Source organism: Sorex araneus, chromosome 4 (assembly GCF_027595985.1).
Source record: "Sorex araneus isolate mSorAra2 chromosome 4, mSorAra2.pri, whole genome shotgun sequence".
In the NCBI taxonomy this organism is placed as follows: domain Eukaryota; kingdom Metazoa; phylum Chordata; class Mammalia; order Eulipotyphla; family Soricidae; genus Sorex; species Sorex araneus.
In genome coordinates this window covers 194,419,259-194,436,444 of record NC_073305.1, presented here as the reverse complement: position 1 = coordinate 194,436,444, position 17,186 = coordinate 194,419,259, and the positions used below count along the sequence as shown (strand labels likewise).

At 47.2% G+C, this 17,186-nt stretch overlaps 1 protein-coding gene across 1 annotated transcript in view; it reads right to left on the bottom strand.

Moving 5' to 3' along the window:
* Window positions 1–16,160, bottom strand: part of ARPC1A (actin related protein 2/3 complex subunit 1A) — a 28,961-nt gene extending 12,801 nt beyond the window's left edge. Inside the window, exons 1-4 of the mRNA XM_004617334.2 lie at window positions 16,007–16,160; window positions 10,695–10,787; window positions 8,433–8,537; window positions 735–957 (exon numbers count right to left, since the gene is read on the bottom strand). Of these exons, the coding sequence (XP_004617391.1) occupies window positions 735–957; window positions 8,433–8,537; window positions 10,695–10,758 (392 nt within the window). The 5' untranslated portion in view covers window positions 10,759–10,787; window positions 16,007–16,160. The remainder of the gene's footprint in view (window positions 1–734; window positions 958–8,432; window positions 8,538–10,694; window positions 10,788–16,006) is intronic.
* Between the last annotated feature and the right edge of the window lie 1,026 nt (window positions 16,161–17,186).

Below are 17,186 nucleotides of genomic sequence, written 5' to 3'. Positions count from 1 at the left end.
CTTAGCAGCTGGGAAGCCTGTCTTGTGTGCAGGAGACCAGGGTTCGATCCCCAGCACGTTCACAACACCAGCTTCAGTAGCAAATAAACCTGAAAGAACCCTAGATATCCTGCTGGTGGTGTGACTCAACAGAGGCTCTGGGTTCCCTCAGCACCGATTAAGATAAGAAAGCTAGATGTATTAAGTGGGCAGGAAGAAAATAAATAAACTAGCCTCAGGACACTAAGAATTTTTTTTTTTTCTTTTTGGGTCACATCTGGCAATGCACAGGGGTGTTACTCCTGGTTCATGCACTCAGGAATTACTCCTGGCAGTGCTCGGGGGACCATATGGGATACTGGGAATTGAACCTGGGTCGGCCGCATGCAAAGCAAACGCCCTACCTGCTGTGCTATCACTCCAGCCCCACCTTTTTTTTTTTTTTTTTTTGCTGAATCTTTCAAATTTATAATTTCTGTACCAGAGTAAGAAAAGAGCAACATGGATGGTACAGTGAGCAGCAGTATCTGACAGACCAGACAAGTTTAAACTCCGGAACTGGAAACCACATCTTCATATTATCACAGAAAAGATGTGGGATTTGACTGAATGTGCATATGAGAAAGAAAAAACACAACAGAATGAAGAATTACTGGGGAGCAGGGGGAATGTTCCAGAGTACAATAAACAAAGCTCTAGGGAAGCATTCAGTGCCTTCAAAGGGAGGGTTCTAGAAGGAAACTGTGGTGGCTTACCAGTCATTCTCTGACTCGAAGTAACAAACAGAAATGAGCCGGGCCCCGCTCCCCACAGCAAATTTGTTTTCGAGAGGAGACCACTTGACAAAAGTAGCTGCACGGTTGATTCTCAGGATCACCAGGGTCGGCTTCCAGACACCATCTTTCTGGCTCCAGACGTAGGCATTGCGGTCAGCCCCGCAAGTGACAATGCGGTCACTCTTGGGTGCCCAGTCGATACCTGCAAAGGAGACACGACATCATTTGGGATTCAGAGCCAGTGACAGGCAGGAGATGACCAGTGGTATGGTGGGTCAGCTTCAGGATTGTCATTCTCCTTTTAAACCCATCCTATCAGCATCTTACAGAGGCAGGAAGCTTCCCACCCCAGCGGTGCTCAGGGCTTATCCTGGCAGGTTCAGAGGACGGTAAGTGGAACTGAGGGTAGACCCCGGGTTGGCAACGTGCAAGGCAAGCACCCTACCTGCTGTGCTATTGCTCCGGCAATTAACTGTGAGATTTCTACAGATTTCTACATAACCTAAAGCTCTATGATATATTTTGTCTTTTTTTTTTTAAGATCAAGTATGTGACATGACACCCAGGCAAATATAACTGCAGTACGTAGAGGGGAAAAGACAAATCCCAGTTATCTCCTGGGAGACTGTCTCAGATCCCAGAGATAAGAGTCCAGTCCCATAGTACTGTTGCTGGCAATGGTATGCATGAAACCCTATCATTAACAGTGCTATAAGTCACAGTGACTGAAAATGACTATTAAGCCCTGTCAGTGACCTGAGCTGTAAATCTGAGGCTTCCACGGGCCTCTTCTTTGGGTTTGACTGATTTGCCAGAGCAATTGCCAGGAGCCAGGGTATGTGAGATCACCGGCTTGTAAAATGATTTAAGTGGCTAGATAGAAGAGAGGTCAGGCCAGGGGGAGAGATGCAACATTCCCAAACCCTCCCCAGCTACACCATGCCCCCAAATCTCCATGTTCCTGACCCACCAACTCTCAGAATCTCATATTCCAGGCTCTGATGTGCAACTCAGGACAAAGCTAGGCTCAATGAAATCATTTGGTCCCCGGTGAGCTATTCCATCTCCAGCCTTTTCTCCCTCCTGGGAGGCAGGGGGGACTGAGACTTGTAACCACTAAGCTAACTGGCAACAACCCCCACAAGTTATTCTAGGGGCCTACTTTGCACACTGGAGGCACAGGTTCAATCCCCACAGCCACAAGTGACCCCTGACCTAGCATAGAGTTGAGAGTAGCCGCTAGGCAACATTCTGCCCACATACACATCTGGGTGTACCCCCAAACAAAAATCCAAACCAAATCAAAAGTTACCCTATAGATCTAGTAAAAGATATCTTGAAGGTCCTTAACACTGAGGAAATAAGTTTCTTAGGAGCTCTATGCCAAAAATAGGATGAAGACCAAATTTTTTTAAATTACAAATCACAGTAACTAAAGGTGGTTCCTCTAAAGGTCACTGTCATGGGCACAGAAGTATCTCTTCAGTAAGATTTAGGCACTAGAAAAGAGTCCTGGGGATTCCTACTTCAGGATGAGATCTAGCATGGATCTGACTAGAAGGTGTTCCCTCTTATCTGACCAAAGTTTTACTTAGTCTGTATCTTTGCCAAGGATCCCATTAAGGGGAGATAGTACATCGGGGAGGGCGCTGGCCTACTGCCTCTGACCTGAGTTTAACTCCAGCCACCCCAAACACCATCCCGCCCCCTGGCCCCCCCAAAAAAAATAAAAGCCACAACATCAAGATCAGGTTGTTATAAACCTAGAGTAAAATCTGTGGGGGCTGGAGTGATAGTACAGTAGGCAGGGCTTCCATCTTGCACGCAACAGATCCAAGTTCGATCCTTAACATGCTATATGGTCATGCTAAGGATCAAACTTGCGAATCACCTGAGCAATGCCAGAGTGATCCCTGAGTGCAGAGTCAGGAGGAAGCCCTGAGCATAGCCGGGTGTGACACCAACCCCTCCGCCCCTCAAGAAAGAGTAAAACCTGCCTCAAATCAGTCCTTTTATGGTAATTGAAGACATGTTTTTCTATAAATGTAATTTCAAAATGAAGGTACAGATACAATATTACTAAGTTATTGTAAGTATGCCCCTAAAATTAAATAAAACCCTAATATGTTCCTGAAATGAATGTAAATTCATTAACATTTTTATAGAAAAAAAGAGGACTATAAACCAATGTCTGTTAGTCATAGATCTTGGGGAGTTTAGTGTATTGAAGAATCTACTCATTCCTTCACTCACATTATATTTTAGCTCAATTATCTGCACGGCAGAAGGAAAAATGATATGGGGGAGTATATTATAGTGAAGCGCATTTTTATTTCAAATCCATTCATTGCAAGACAGTTGTGTAGACCTCTTTACTAGATAAAAAAAATTGAACTGCTGGATTAATGACCACATACTACTATAAAACATCACAAAGGGACATGAAGAAAATCCTGCCCCAGTTCTTTATGCCCACACATAACATCCCTTCCCTAAAATAATGTTCTATCATGGCATTTTCTTTTGCTTTTTATAAATTAGCGGTGGCTCTACAGTTTTTTCCAGTACATTGATTTTACCATAATAATTTCCTAAAACACTCTATTGTTGAATATTTCATTAGTTTCTGACCATCTGTTAAAAAATTGATAAGGCTGAAGAGATAGTACAGAAGGCAGACTGCTTGCCTCGCCTGAGGTCAACACAGGCTTGGCCCTGGCACCGCAGAGGATCCAGGGAGCCCCTCTAGGAGTGATCCCGAGCACAGAGCCGGGAGTAAGGCCTCATCACAGCTGCGTATGGCCTCCAAACCAAATCCCCATCCCAAACCAAGAGGAAAAACAACTGGAATCAACACTGACGCACAAACCTTTCAGTTCTGATTAAAATGATCTCGCCAAGATAAATTTCCAGAAGGGTGATGCAAAATCTTGTTCTGATAAAAGCAAAAGCCCAGTTTCCCTAACTTCATTACAGCTTCTTGACAACCCAAAGCAAATCTCTGAAACTCTGGCAGCAGTTAGGCTGGTCCCACTGTCCCACTAACAATGGCTTTCAAACCTTTGTATGGTCCCCTTCCCAGGGGTGAGGACAAGTGCTAGGATTCACTGCTAATTACTGGGGTGCCCGCAAACTGTGAAGGTTCATGCTGAATGTACTCAATTAGCTAAGAGTGTGATGCACCCCTCGCCAGAGGCACTCGGGGCTCCTGCCTCTGGCTTTGAAGAAAAGAGCTGCACACGGCACATGGAATGCATAGAGGGCATTTTTAAGCGAAAAATAAGACTGACTGGAGCTGACCATAGTTCGATCTAGGTGATGGGCACATTGAGGCCATTACACAATTCTCTTTTCATTATCTTAGACTTTCTGTGCCTGGAGCAAAACATTTTCTTCTTTTTATTAAGGGGGGGGGCACACCTAATAGTATTCAGGGGTTACTCCTGGCTCTGCACTCAGGAATCATTCCTGGTGGTGCTTGTAGGACCATACAGGATGCTGGGGATCGAACCCAGGCCTGCCATATACAAGGCAAATGACCTCCCCACTGCAAAATTGCTCAGGCCCCACATTTCTTTTTTTTTTGGGGGGGTCACACCCAGTGATGCTCAGGGGTCACTCCTGGCTCTGCACTCAGGACTTATCCCTGGCCATGCTCAGGGGACCATATGGGATGCTAGGAATCAAACCCAGGTCGGCCTCGTGCAAGGCAAAAGCCCTACCCGCTGTGCTATCACTCCAGCCCCACACGTTTCATTTTTTAATTTGGTTTTGGGACCACACCTGGTGGTGCTGGGGATGGAATCCGGGTCAGCCACACACAAGGCAAGTGCCTTCTCCTCATTCACGATCTCTCCAGCCCAGCAAAATGTCTTTTAAAAAGAAGACAGTGACGGGGCTGGAGCAACAGCATAGCGAGCAGGGCGTCTGCCTTGCACGCGGCCAACCCGGGTTTGATTCCCAGCATCCCACATCCCATATGGTCCCCTGACACTGCCAGGGGTAATTCCTGAGTGCAGAGCCAAGAGTAACCCCTGTGCATAGCCGGGTGTGACACAAAATGAAAAAAAAAAGAAAAGAAAAGAAGAAGACAGTGACTTAAACATTTAACACAAAAGAATAAATTCACACATACATAGAATTCCCAGAACTCTGCTCTCCCTCTGATTCCAGCTCACTCCTTTTCTCCACAGCACTGATCAGTCCTTTCTTTCAGAAGTTTTAGGCTTACTTTATTTTCTATAGTTACTCCTTTTCTGAGAAAATACGTTCAATACTTGATCTCCTGCCACAGCTATATTTAGATTTTTCCAACAATATTTTTTTAGATCTAAAAAAGTCGCTTGAGCATTTGGACATAAAACAGGCCCAAGTTCAAAGGATTCCAAAAGAAAAGCAGCAGAGAAAAAAGACTAAATATTTCATTTTTGTGGCTATTTTTCTTTTGGTCGTTTATCTTTGTCCTTTCTCACTTAAAAGAATTTGCTAACATTACCATTCCAATTTAAAATAAAAGTGTTCTTATTTTGGGGCTGTAGGTCCACTGGCAAAGGAACATTTGGGGGGGTGGGTGGGAAATAGGCCAGATCTAACAGAAATAAGGTCATGGGAAAGCAATAGCAATAAAAATAGACTCAGGTCCTTCTTTGGTGCTGATTCCCAGTGCTCACGATCACCATGTACAAGTCATTGGTAAAAGCAAGAGTGAATGGTTATGAGCTTTTGCTGGGGAATATGACATAACAATGCAAAAAGGTGGAAACAGTATTTTTTCTCTGATTTTGGAGGGAGAAAATCTTTAATTGCATCAGCATGTTAGGGAATTCAAGGCAAAATTTCAGGGATGAAAATGATTTTTTAAAAATCATTATTAGGGGTGGGAGAGATAATACAGCAGATAGGGTGCTTGCCTGGATTGCAGTCAACCCAAATTTGATTCCCTGGATCCCATATGGTCCTCTGAACACTGCCAGAAATGATTCCTGAGCACAGAGCCAGGAGTAACCTATGAGCATTGCCAGGCATGCCCCAAAATAAAACAAATCATTATCAGTTTTGGGTTGGAGTGATAATTCAGTGGTAGGGTACTTGCCTTGCAAGTAAAAGCAGACCCGTGCTTGATCCCTGGCACATCATATGGTTCCCAAGTACTGCCAGGAGTGATTCTGGGTATAGAGCCAGGAATAACCCCTGAACATAACCGGGTGTTGCCCTCCCCCCCACCAGAAACAGGGGTGAGCACATGCTCTGCATGCAGGAGGCCTGTTTTGATCCCTAGCACTGCATGGTCCCAAGAACTGCCAGGAGCAACCCCTAAGCACACAGCTGGGAGTAGCCCCCATAGTACTATTGGTATGGCCCCCTAAACAAACAAACAAAAAAAAACCAACAAAAACAGCCAGAGGGTCTAGAATATGGTTTCGTGGTAAAGCACATGCCTGCATGGGTGAGGCCCTGGGTTAGGTTCCCAGCATCACAGGGACAGCAGAGCAATGATAGAACCAGATGCGACTTCATATCAAAGCAATAGGTTTTCCAGAAATATGGTTCATTAGCTTCGGAAAACCACTATAAAACTTCGTTTTAACCTTTTCCTCCCTCTCCTTCGCTTGACATGTTGTTTAGGAAAACTCAGCTCTGCTCTGCATGTCACCTCGAAGTTATCTATTTGGTGGTAATTTTTGTTTGAGACAAAAGTGAACGTTAATGGGGCCGGAGCTAAAGTACAACAGGTAGGGCATTTGCTTTGCACACAGCTGACCTGGGTTTGATCCCTGGAATCCCATATGGTTCCCTGAGCACCGTAATTCCTGAGTGCAGAGCCAGGATTGCTGGGTGTGACCAGAAAAAAAAAAAAAGAGTGAACGTTAACTCACGAATCTGCCTCACAGCCAATACTCTGTAAGGTCCAAAGAGTTGGACTTCCACAAACCCAATAGACAAATGCAGCGATGAACTGCAAAGTCACACAAAGAAAACCATGATGGCTAATAAAAACCCAAAAATACACTCACCTTTTCTATTAACAGTCTGGCTGTTGGGAAGGTAAGTGGCTAGAAGTGAGGACCGATGAAGGGCAGACACTTGTCTACTATGCACCAACAGGCACACGAACACAGAGATCTGCATAGGGATGCTGTTTCAACACTTCAGTCGGACAAGGAAAGACTGGGACTCTAATGTCAATACCACGGAGCAGAACATAGTAATGGTGACTGTTTAAGTATGAAATGCTGAATGGCAGTTACGAAGGAACAAGCTAGGGCTGGAGAGAGAGCACAAGGTGGGTGCTTGCCTTGCATGCAGCTGGTTCAATCCCTGGAACACATATGGTTCCCCAAATGCCACCAGGTTTCATACTGCCAGGTCTCCACACCCCAGGAAGAAAGGAATAACCTTGATTTGAATTTAGCAGTAGATAGCTCAGACATGTGGAATGCAAAAGCAAACTTTAGGACAAGTATGAGATAGGCCAGATAAATGGCATTTAAAAACAGTGGCCAAAGGACTGGAGAGAGTACAGGGGTGCTTGCCTTGCATGTGGCCCAGCCAGGTTTGATCCTCAGCACTGCCTATGGTCTCCTGAGCAATGCCAGGTGTAGTCCAACCTCCCTCCCCCCGAAAAATTAGCCAGCAGCACAAAGACTGACAAACAAATCAGAAGTAAGAAAGACAGACTAAGATATGTCTCACCAAATCACAGTCTAACTTCTGCAGGAGTGCAGGGCTAGTGGGGAGACTTTTATCATTATCTAAAATAATACTCCCTGGGGCTGAAGCAATAGTACAGCAGGTTGGGCGTTTGCCTTTCATGCGGCCAAGCTGGGGTTCAATTCTCAACATCCCATATGGTCCCCCGAGCACTGCCAGGAGTAATTCCTGAGTGCAAAGCCAGGAGTAACCCCCAAAGCAAAAATAAATAAATAAATAAATAAAATAAAATAAAATAATATTCCTTATTATCATGTTTGCTTCCTACGTTTTTGGCACAGGAGAAAAGAAAAAGTTGTAAATTTGAGGTAGCAGGAATATGGATGTTCATTACTCCTAACCCTCCCCAAGATTGTGGAATGTCGTTTTCACTCCAAAAACAACATGCAAGGAACTTCTGAAAGACACTATGTTCCCTAGCATAAGGGAACAGAGTCTGGCTTACATTTGCACATACACTTTCGCAGCTGACAGGCTGTCTAGCCGCCAATTCCACCATCTCTCCTCACTGTAGATCTCAGGCCCCACACGAGGCGCATGCTGTCCCTGCGGATGCTCGGAACCAGCTGGGCACAAAGAAGTGCTTAACAAATGGTGGGTGTTTTCCTCTCACATTTTCTGAAGAAGACCATCCCAAATACTGCCCCACTTTAATTAATTTATTTATTTATTGAATCAACGTGAGACAGTTACAAAGCTTCGACGATGAGTTTCAGTAATACAATGATCGAACCCCCACCCCTCCACCAGTGCACATTTCCCTACCATCAATGTCCCCAGTATCTCCCCCGCCACCCCCCATCCTTCCCCTGCCTCTATAGCAGACAATTTCATTCTTACTCTCTCTACTTTTGGGCATGACAGTTTGCTGCACCATCTTAAATACTTTGGCAGACTTATTTCATCCAGTGACTTGGTGGTAAAAGGCCTGCTGGGAAGCCATGGAGTGCCCGCTCTGTTCCTTACCTGTGATGTGGCCATTGTGCTCCTTGAGCTCATGAGCTCTCACCCACTGGCTCCCATTCTTCTTATAGATGTGCACCTCATGATTGTTGGGGCTCAGGGCAATCTCTGGGGGCAAAGACCAATAAAATGGTTAACATCCAAACTGGAAGTGTTCACCACAAAAGGAAAAGGGGGGAAGGAAGGAAGGAAGGAAGGGAGGGAGGGAGGGAGGGAGGGAGGGAGGGAGGGAGGAAGGAAGGGAGGGAGGGAGGGAGGGAGGGAGGGAGGGAGGGAGGGAGGGAGGGAGGAAGGAAGGAAGGAAGGAAGGAAGGAAGGAAGGAAGGAAGGGAGGGAGGGAGGGAGGGAGGGAGGGAGGGAGGAAGGGAGGGAGGAAGGAAAGTAGGAAGGAAGGAAGGAAAGAAGGAAGGAAGGAAGGAAAGTAGGAAGGAAGGAAGGAAGGAAGGAAGGAAAGTAGGAAGGAAGGAAGGAAGGAAGGAAGGAAGGAAGGAAGGAAGGAAGGAAGGAAGGAAGGAAGGAAGGAAGGAAGGAAGGGAGGAAGGAAGGAAGGAAGGCTGTTTCAAAGCATGGGTACAAACTGGAAGTGTTCACCACAAAAGAAAAGGGCGGGAAGGAAGGGAGGGAGGGAGGGAGGGAGGGAGGGAGGGAGAGAAAGCTGTTTCAAAGAATGGGTCCAAACTGGAGAGCGAGCTCAGTGGGGCAATGCACATGCCTTGCATGTATGAAGACCCTGTTTGATCCTCGATACCAGATCGTCCCTGCACCACTGGATGAGACCATGGTGACTCTAGCACTGAAGGTTTGCACTCCGGGGATGAACGTCAGTATGCATTTCTGTAGTCTTGAATTAGGCAAATGCATAAGCAACAATAAAACAGATATATCAGATTTCTCAAAAATCCAAAGCTCTGAGGTATATAACTGAGAGAATGAAAACCTGGGAACTAAAAACACATACTCATGAAAAACTTGTATATGAATGTTCACAGTAGCCTTACTGCAATAGGCAAAAAATAAAAACCCAAATGTCCACCAACTGATGAACAAACAAAATGTGGTAAATCTGTACAAAATTACTCAGCCAAAGTAAGGAATGAAGTTGTGATATGTGCTACAATGTGGATGAAACGAAAAACACTGTGCTCAAAGAAGCCAGATGCAAAAAGCTATTATACTGCTTCCATTTGTACAAAATATTCAGCTGGGCCAATCCATGGAAACAGAAAGGAGTTTAGTGGTTGCCTAGGACAGGCAATTCTGGGGCACAGTGGGAGTGGCTGCTAAAGACTGTCATTCTGGAGTGACAAGAACATTCTGAAACTAGATGGTGATAAGAGTTGCATAAGTACGGCTGCATATACTTAAGAGTCAATGAATTATATACTTTATTTATTTTGTATTTTTTGGGGGTCAGGGGCCGCATCCGTGATGCTCAGAGGTTATTCCTGGCTCTGCACTCAGGTATCACTCCCAGCAGTGCTCAGGGGACCATATGGGATGCTGGGGATCAAACCCAGGTCGGCCGTGTGCAAGGCGAGCGCCCTATCCACTGTGCTATCTCTTCAGCCCCTAAATTATATACTGTTGAGAGGGTGAATTTTATATTAATGTGAATTGTACCTCAAAGAAGTTGTTCTGTAATACTGTAAATATAATTTAACCTACAACTGACAGACATAATACTATACTTTTTCCTTAAAGATTTTTCTTTTTGCTCCATCCTTATTATCTGTTACTTTGCTTGTACTATGCCTTCTTATAAGAATTTTCTCCATTTCCAATGTGCTGAAGCTAGAAAATGAGAAACTAGAAGCTTACTACAAACAGCATAAATCCTAGTTAACGTTGCCTGCAGAGACTCAGAAGTCCCTGCCTCTGTTAACAGTTTACTTTATATTTGTTTTGGTTTTCAAGAAACCCTCAGCTGTGCTCAGGGCTTACTCCTGGCTCTATGCTCAGGGGTCACTCCTGGTGGTGCTCAGGGGACCATATGGGGTGCTGAGGATCAAAACCAGGTCAGGTGTGTACAAGGCAAGGGCCTAACCCATTGCACTATCTGTCTATTCTCACCACTAAAGAAGTCCTTGTAACATTCGAGCCTTTGTTTTTTCTATCTGTAACCCAAGAATTAGCTAGGTTTTCTTCCGAATCTATGTTTTCTGTCCCATTCACATCTGACAATAAAATATATGAGTCCGACATGTTCATAAATCTGAAAACATCAAGGGTACCAAAATAATGTAGCAAAATTAACAGGATACTTACGGGTACGATCCCTGTTCCAGGCGTGACAGGTGATTGGCTCTAGTAAAAACTGATGCAGGGACATTATTCTTAGTGTTCTCAAAGGATGAAAGGCTGTAATGAGTAATGGAGGAAAACCCTTTAAAATGCAGATTTTGTGGGAGAGAGTACAAGAGTTAAGGCACTTGCCTTGCGCACAGCTGAATCAGGTTCAACCCTCAGCACTGGAAGTTTGAACCCTGCCAGGAGTGACCCCTAAGCACTGAGCCAGAAATAGATAGCCCCTGAACACATATAGCCCACACCTCCCCCCAAAAGCATTAATTTTCTGGGAATTAAAATGTTTGGAGATAAATAAAACATTATGCTTGCATTAAAAAGATGTTAATATTTAACTGCAATTAAGTAATAATCAATTAAGTTAAACAGAAGTAGCATTGTAACAACCAATATATAACTTACTGTCACGTGTCAGCAAGGGACTCAAATGATAGATAAAAGATTTGTTGGGTTACAGAATATTCATAGTTCTAATTTATCATTCTACAGATTACTTCATTACAAAAGGAAAATATACCTCTAAAATAAAAAACCTGCATTTAGTATCACACACAGTGAAACAATCTTGCTTAGTGGGACTCTATAGAAAGCCACATGAGATTCATGTCATCACATACAATGACCATGTAATTTATCAGCCTGACTAGAATCCTTTTAAGAAAGAAAAACCTGGTAACATGGTTAATCTCTCTATGGGTATTTATGGCAAGCATATTTACTCTAAATCCAATCAAGAACCAGGCCTAATTCATAGGTTATAGGAAGAGAAAGGGAACTAAACCTGGTCAGTTGCGTTCCAGGCCTTACCAGCTGCACTCTTTTCACTCCCATGTATTCTACTGTTTTGTTGCTTTTGCTTGTTATGTTTTGGGATGAAACCCAGTGGTGTTCAGGAGTTATTCCTGGCTCTGCACTCAGGAATCAATCCTGGTGGTGATTAGGAGATCATACAGGATGTTGGGGATCAAACTCAGGTCTGCCGAATGCCAGGCAAATGTCCTACCCTCTGTACTACCTCTCTGGCCCACTACGTGTTCTACTCTTAAATTTTTTTGTTTGTTTTAAATAGAGCAGGACTATGCTGTAAAGCATTTGCCAGGACCCAAGTTCAAACTCTCATGCCACTGGTCCACCAGCACCACCAGGGCTAGTCTTGGAAGCCTCCCCCAAGTATCACGAGGTACAAGCCTGAAGTTCCCAGCAATACCACAGCATCTGGTAGCTCTGGAAGTCCCCAGCATCATGGAGGTTGTGGTCCAAACTCGGGCCCTGGCACAGACTAGCCCCGCTGGCTCGGAGGACCATTTGGTGCTCTGAGCACTGCTTAGGAGAGACCATCTCTCTCACCCCACTCCCCCCAAACAGCAGCCATTCCCAACAGTGCAACGTGGGGGTGAGAAACATGGCACACCCAGTGGTTCTTAGGGCTTACTCCTGGCTCTGAGATCAAGGATCACTCCGGGGGAACCAAGGATCAAATCTGAGTCACCAGGAAGCACCCTACCTGCTGTACTATCACTCTGGCTCTTTAAACTTCTTCAAACTTTTTATTAGAACTTCATGAAAAACAAGAATCTGTGAAAATAATTTTTAAAAATATATTCTCTATTTCTTCAGCACCGAAATCTAGATCTATTAGCCTATAAGTCCCCTCCCACTTCCAATCATTTGTAAGAGGCCTAATCATGACATGGAAGTTTCAATACATGTAAACTTAAGTTATGTTAACCTAAGGTGGAGACAAGTGAGATAGGAATTCTTTAACAGGAAATGAGTGGAGGGGCCACTGGATGTTGTGAGGAGAATAATTCAAATCCAACAGGCAAAGCAGTTTGGAAGCAAATACACATATAATTGTTATAAGGGAGGCCAAATAGTAAACAAATAAACAGATAAACAGCAGTGTAATATCTGATGTCTGGAAGGCGGCAGAAAAATGTCAGTGTTGAATACACTGGTCTAAGAGTGAAAATATGGGGGTCATTCACTTTTCCCCGTTAAGTTTCAGAAAGAAAATTCCAATTTACAAATTAACAAATAGCCTCTAATTTTAAAAAATGAATTAAAGGTGACTAATTTGTTTCCAGGGGCCAGAGAGATAGCTCAGTTAGGAGCATATGCTTCACGTGAAGGATGGCCAGAGTGGATTCTGGGCACTGCATGATCCCAAGAGTACCACCAGGTATGACTGCTACCATCAAGCGAAGTTGATATCTGAGAACCACCAGGTGTGGCCCCCAAACAAAAATTAAACTTCAGATGCTTATAGCTGTGTGACTCTCCCTAACAAAGCCTGCTAGCTACTTTAAATAACATAGGATACAAATATCTTTTTCATTAAATACAACTTAGTTTAAAAGCCACATTTTATAGGCTCATTTGTTAATTAAACACATCTGGACTGCAAAGTAATAACTGAATGTGTATAAGCAACAAAAGCATAAATTTCATGTACAGTTCTAAAGAGCTTCAAAGGCGTTCTCATTCAAGTCGGTTGGATAAGAAATGCACCAAAGTTCCAAGAGGTAAACATTCAGACAATGCATAATTATAGCTAAAATTGCACTTCTAATTTCAGTATATACTCCACATTCCATACACCCAGACCTGTACTTCTTTTATAACCATGTGGCTATTTTAAGTCTAAGCCAGGACGATACTCATATTTGTCAATGACAATGTACCCATGTTGCAGTCACCAAATTCATGAATAAAGAAAAACAGCTTGAATTTTGTACCCAGAAGATACCTTCTGTCATAGGGTGGAAATTATAATTTCTAAACTGTGATTCATATTTAAGTGAAATCTGAAAAATCTTTGCTTTAATAGGAATAGAAAGAAGAAAAGGAGAGAGACAAAACACTGGTGATATGGAATTAATTTTTGCACTGTTGAGGTACAAACTCAGGCTCACACACAGAAGGCAAGTACTCCACGGCTAAGTGACATGTCCAACCCCTCTGTGACATTAAATTTGGTAAGCATCTACTGATAACTTTTTTTTTTTTTTGCTTTTTGGGTCACACCAGGCGATGCACAAGGGGTTACTCTTGGCTCTGCACTCAGGAATGGCGGTGCTGGGAGTGTGTGTTGGGGGGGAGCATATGGAATGCTGGGAATCGAACCTGGGTCAGCCGAGTGTAAGACAAACGCCCTATCCGCTGTGTTATCACTCCAGCACCAACTGATAACTTTTTATGGTCTAAGTATGAGGGAGATAGTGATTTGCAGCTAATATTATGATTTCAGGGACCCCTGCCACCTCTAGCAATTGAAGAAGTTTCTGATATTGCTCAGCCAGGGCTGAGTAAGGGTCCTGGATTTAACATAAAACTGACCTAACCTCTGAGACCATGTTATTCAGTATCTCTAAATCTGTTTTTCTCATCTGTAAAAGGGCCATTGATCACTGACATCCCTAGGTGACTGGTAGGATGGTGAAATGAGATAACAAAATGAAAGCATGTTCTTGGGAACCCATTCCCTTCAGTCCTCCCACCTGAGGTTTTGGATCATTCCTGAAAGGCCAAGAAAGCAGCAAACTCTGACCAAGGCAACTGGGACAAATGCATACATATTTATCTTCACACAAGTGGGGATTTCAGTTCCTTGTTCAGGCTGCTTCAAGACTGTGATTCATCCCATTTAAGTGCTCTCATAACCCAGCCCAGCGACAACAGGTTCTCCAACCAGGGCACCACGCCCTCCGGAACGCAGGGACAGGCCCCAGCTCTGGGCACCGGGCTCACCAACAAGCCACCTCCAATCTCTTTATACAGAAGCAGCTTAGGACTCATGAACGAGATCAGAAGACTAGCATGCTCCCTCCAAGCAGGAACTCTAATTTTCCAAGCTGAGTCCCTCTTTTCACTTTGATTACTGCAGAAACAGTGTTCGGGAGTCCCCCAAGACTTGGCAAGTGAAGGCAGCTGCACCCACTATCTGACAGATCTAAAACACCCTGCAAAACTCTCACACTCTCTCTCTCTGACTTCCTGGGGTTCTCAGGAGACCTCCTGGAAATACTCCACTTCTCTGTGTGCACCTGAAGGTTAGGGTACTCAGGCCCAGGGATGTGGCTGCTGATCAGGACCCAGTGTGTGCATGGGGATTGGGGCAGTGTGTGTGTGTGTGGGGGGGGGGCGACTAGAGGAACCTGGTGGTACTAGAGGGGACTGGTGCCAAGTATGGAACTTGGGCGACTACCTGTAAGGCAGCTGCTCCTCCAGTCCTTCGAGCACTGTCTCCTGCCAACCCTCCCTCCAAAAATACCTGAAGAACCCTGGTCTAAGCAGGTTAGATAAAAACCAGGGTGGGAAATTTTTAGGCAACAAATGGAGGCAGCTACAAGGAGGTCAGCATGGGCTGGAGAGAGAGCAGAGCGGCTTGCATGCGACAGATCCGGGATGGGTCCCCGACACCGCTTCCTGTCCCCCCAAGCCCAAAACCAACCCCAAGAGGTTAGTGTTTCCTTCAGCTTCCAAAGCCCCAAGAGGGAGAACAGATGGCCTCGGCATCACAGGCTCTCAGATGTACTCAGAAGGCGGCGGCGGGCGGCCCGGAAGCCCCAAATGAAGCGGGCAGACGCGCAGCGGGGCTGGGGCGGGGGTCGGGTATGCACAGATGCTCGTGCAGCCCACCCCGCCGCCGAGCGGGAGGCCCGTGAGCTCGCCGCCCGCTGTCGCTGAGGAAGAGGAAACTGAGGCTCGGGAATGCAGCCCCTCTGCCCAGCACTTCCCAGGGCCCCCCAGCGGGGCAACCCCGCGGGGGTGGGCGCGGAGCAGGCGGTGGGGCAGACTGCACCCGGCCAGGCGGCGCCGGGCGGGGGGCGGGGCGGGGGCGCTCAAACCCCCGGGCTGGGGGGTGGGGTCACAGAGGGCGGCCGAGACCAGGGCCACTGTCCCCGGGCGCCCACGGCGGGCAGTCTTTCGATTCAAAATGCCCACGCAAGCCCCGGGTCTCCGCCCCCCGCCCGCGGGGCGGTCGCAACTTCACTAGCGGTGGAGAGGGGGCCACGAGCGAGGTTTGCAAACGGGGTCATGGAGGCAGGACAGGGGCCTTTCGTCCTCCTTAGAGGGGGCCCGGGGCGCGAAGCTGCGGCGAAGTGCCGCCCGTGGGCCGGGGGGAGCCGGATCCCCGCCCCCTGGGCGCCCGGCGAGGCGCGGCCCGCCCCTCAGTGGGCCCCGCGGCCTCGGCCCCCGCCTCGCTCCCCGCGGCTCGCCGTCGGCGGTGCAGACCCACAGGACTGGCGGTTCGGCCCTGACGCTCTTACCTGGGGTCGGCGCGGTCCGGGCGCGGTCGGAGCGGAGGATTCGCGGACTCTGGTCAGTCGACGCGAACTGGCTCCGGCGGGCGCGGGCGGAGGACTGAGGCCCGCAGGGAGCGGCTGACAGATCCCGGAAACGGCCACGGCGCCTGCGCAGCGCGGGCGCGCGGGCGGTGTGCGCATGCGCGGCGCGCGCGCGCGGCTGGAGTCTGGAGCGGCCGGGGCGCGGCGTGTGGCGGGTGGCGACCTCCCTGGGCTCTGCGGCCCCCTGACGCGCCCGTGGGGGACGGCGAAGCTGCGGGATGACCTCTTACTCTTCGTCTCCGAGAATGCGCGCAGACGCGCGGGCTGACGTGGGGAACCTCTGTCAGGAGACCGTCGGGGTGTTGGCTGCGCCTTCCGAGAGGGCCTGTCAGAGCCCCGGGGGTCCTCGCCGAGGAACCGTCTCGGCCCTTCCTTGGTCGGAATCCCTTGTTCCCGACCGAGAATTGGCTCTTCAGCAGCGCCCCCGTAACCCGCGAGGGCAGTACAGCTGTCTGGGTGCCGCTTCCATGGAACGCGCCAGCCGCCCCCTCCCGCCCCCGCCCGCCCCGTCCCAAATTCCTGCTGGACTTACAGCCCAGGAACCCATGGACGTGGTGGGGCAACCCCGCTGCTCCCGGGTTGTCCCCCCATGGCCCCAGCACCCGGTCGTCAGGAGATGGTCACACGTGAACGTGAACGCGACAGATACCGGGTTTCAGGGTCACCCTGTTTATTTGGGGGTTTCACCAAGCTGCCCACAGAGCACGGGGACACTGGAAGTCACTGGGTTTATTTATTTTGCCCCCTGGTCACGAGATGTACAGATGAGCAGGGCGGGGCGATCATTGAAAATCTCCCCTCCCCTAGGTCTCAGGGATCTGCATTTTCCTGAGCCAGTGGGGCAGGAAGGCCACATCGGGACCCCCAGAGACAGCTTTAGGTGACTTCCACCTCTTTACCGTGGAGGGTTCCTTCCTGGAAGGAGACAAGTACTCATAGTACTGGGTGTTTTAGGGTGGAAAAGAAAAAGCCCCAGACGAGTTACAGACGCTTAATCCTAATGTGAGTTGGAGCTTTTCATTTTCACCCTAAGAAGTTCAACACTAGACGCGTTTCTTGTTTGATGAGACCTGATTCAGATGGAATATAGCTCAGCAATAGA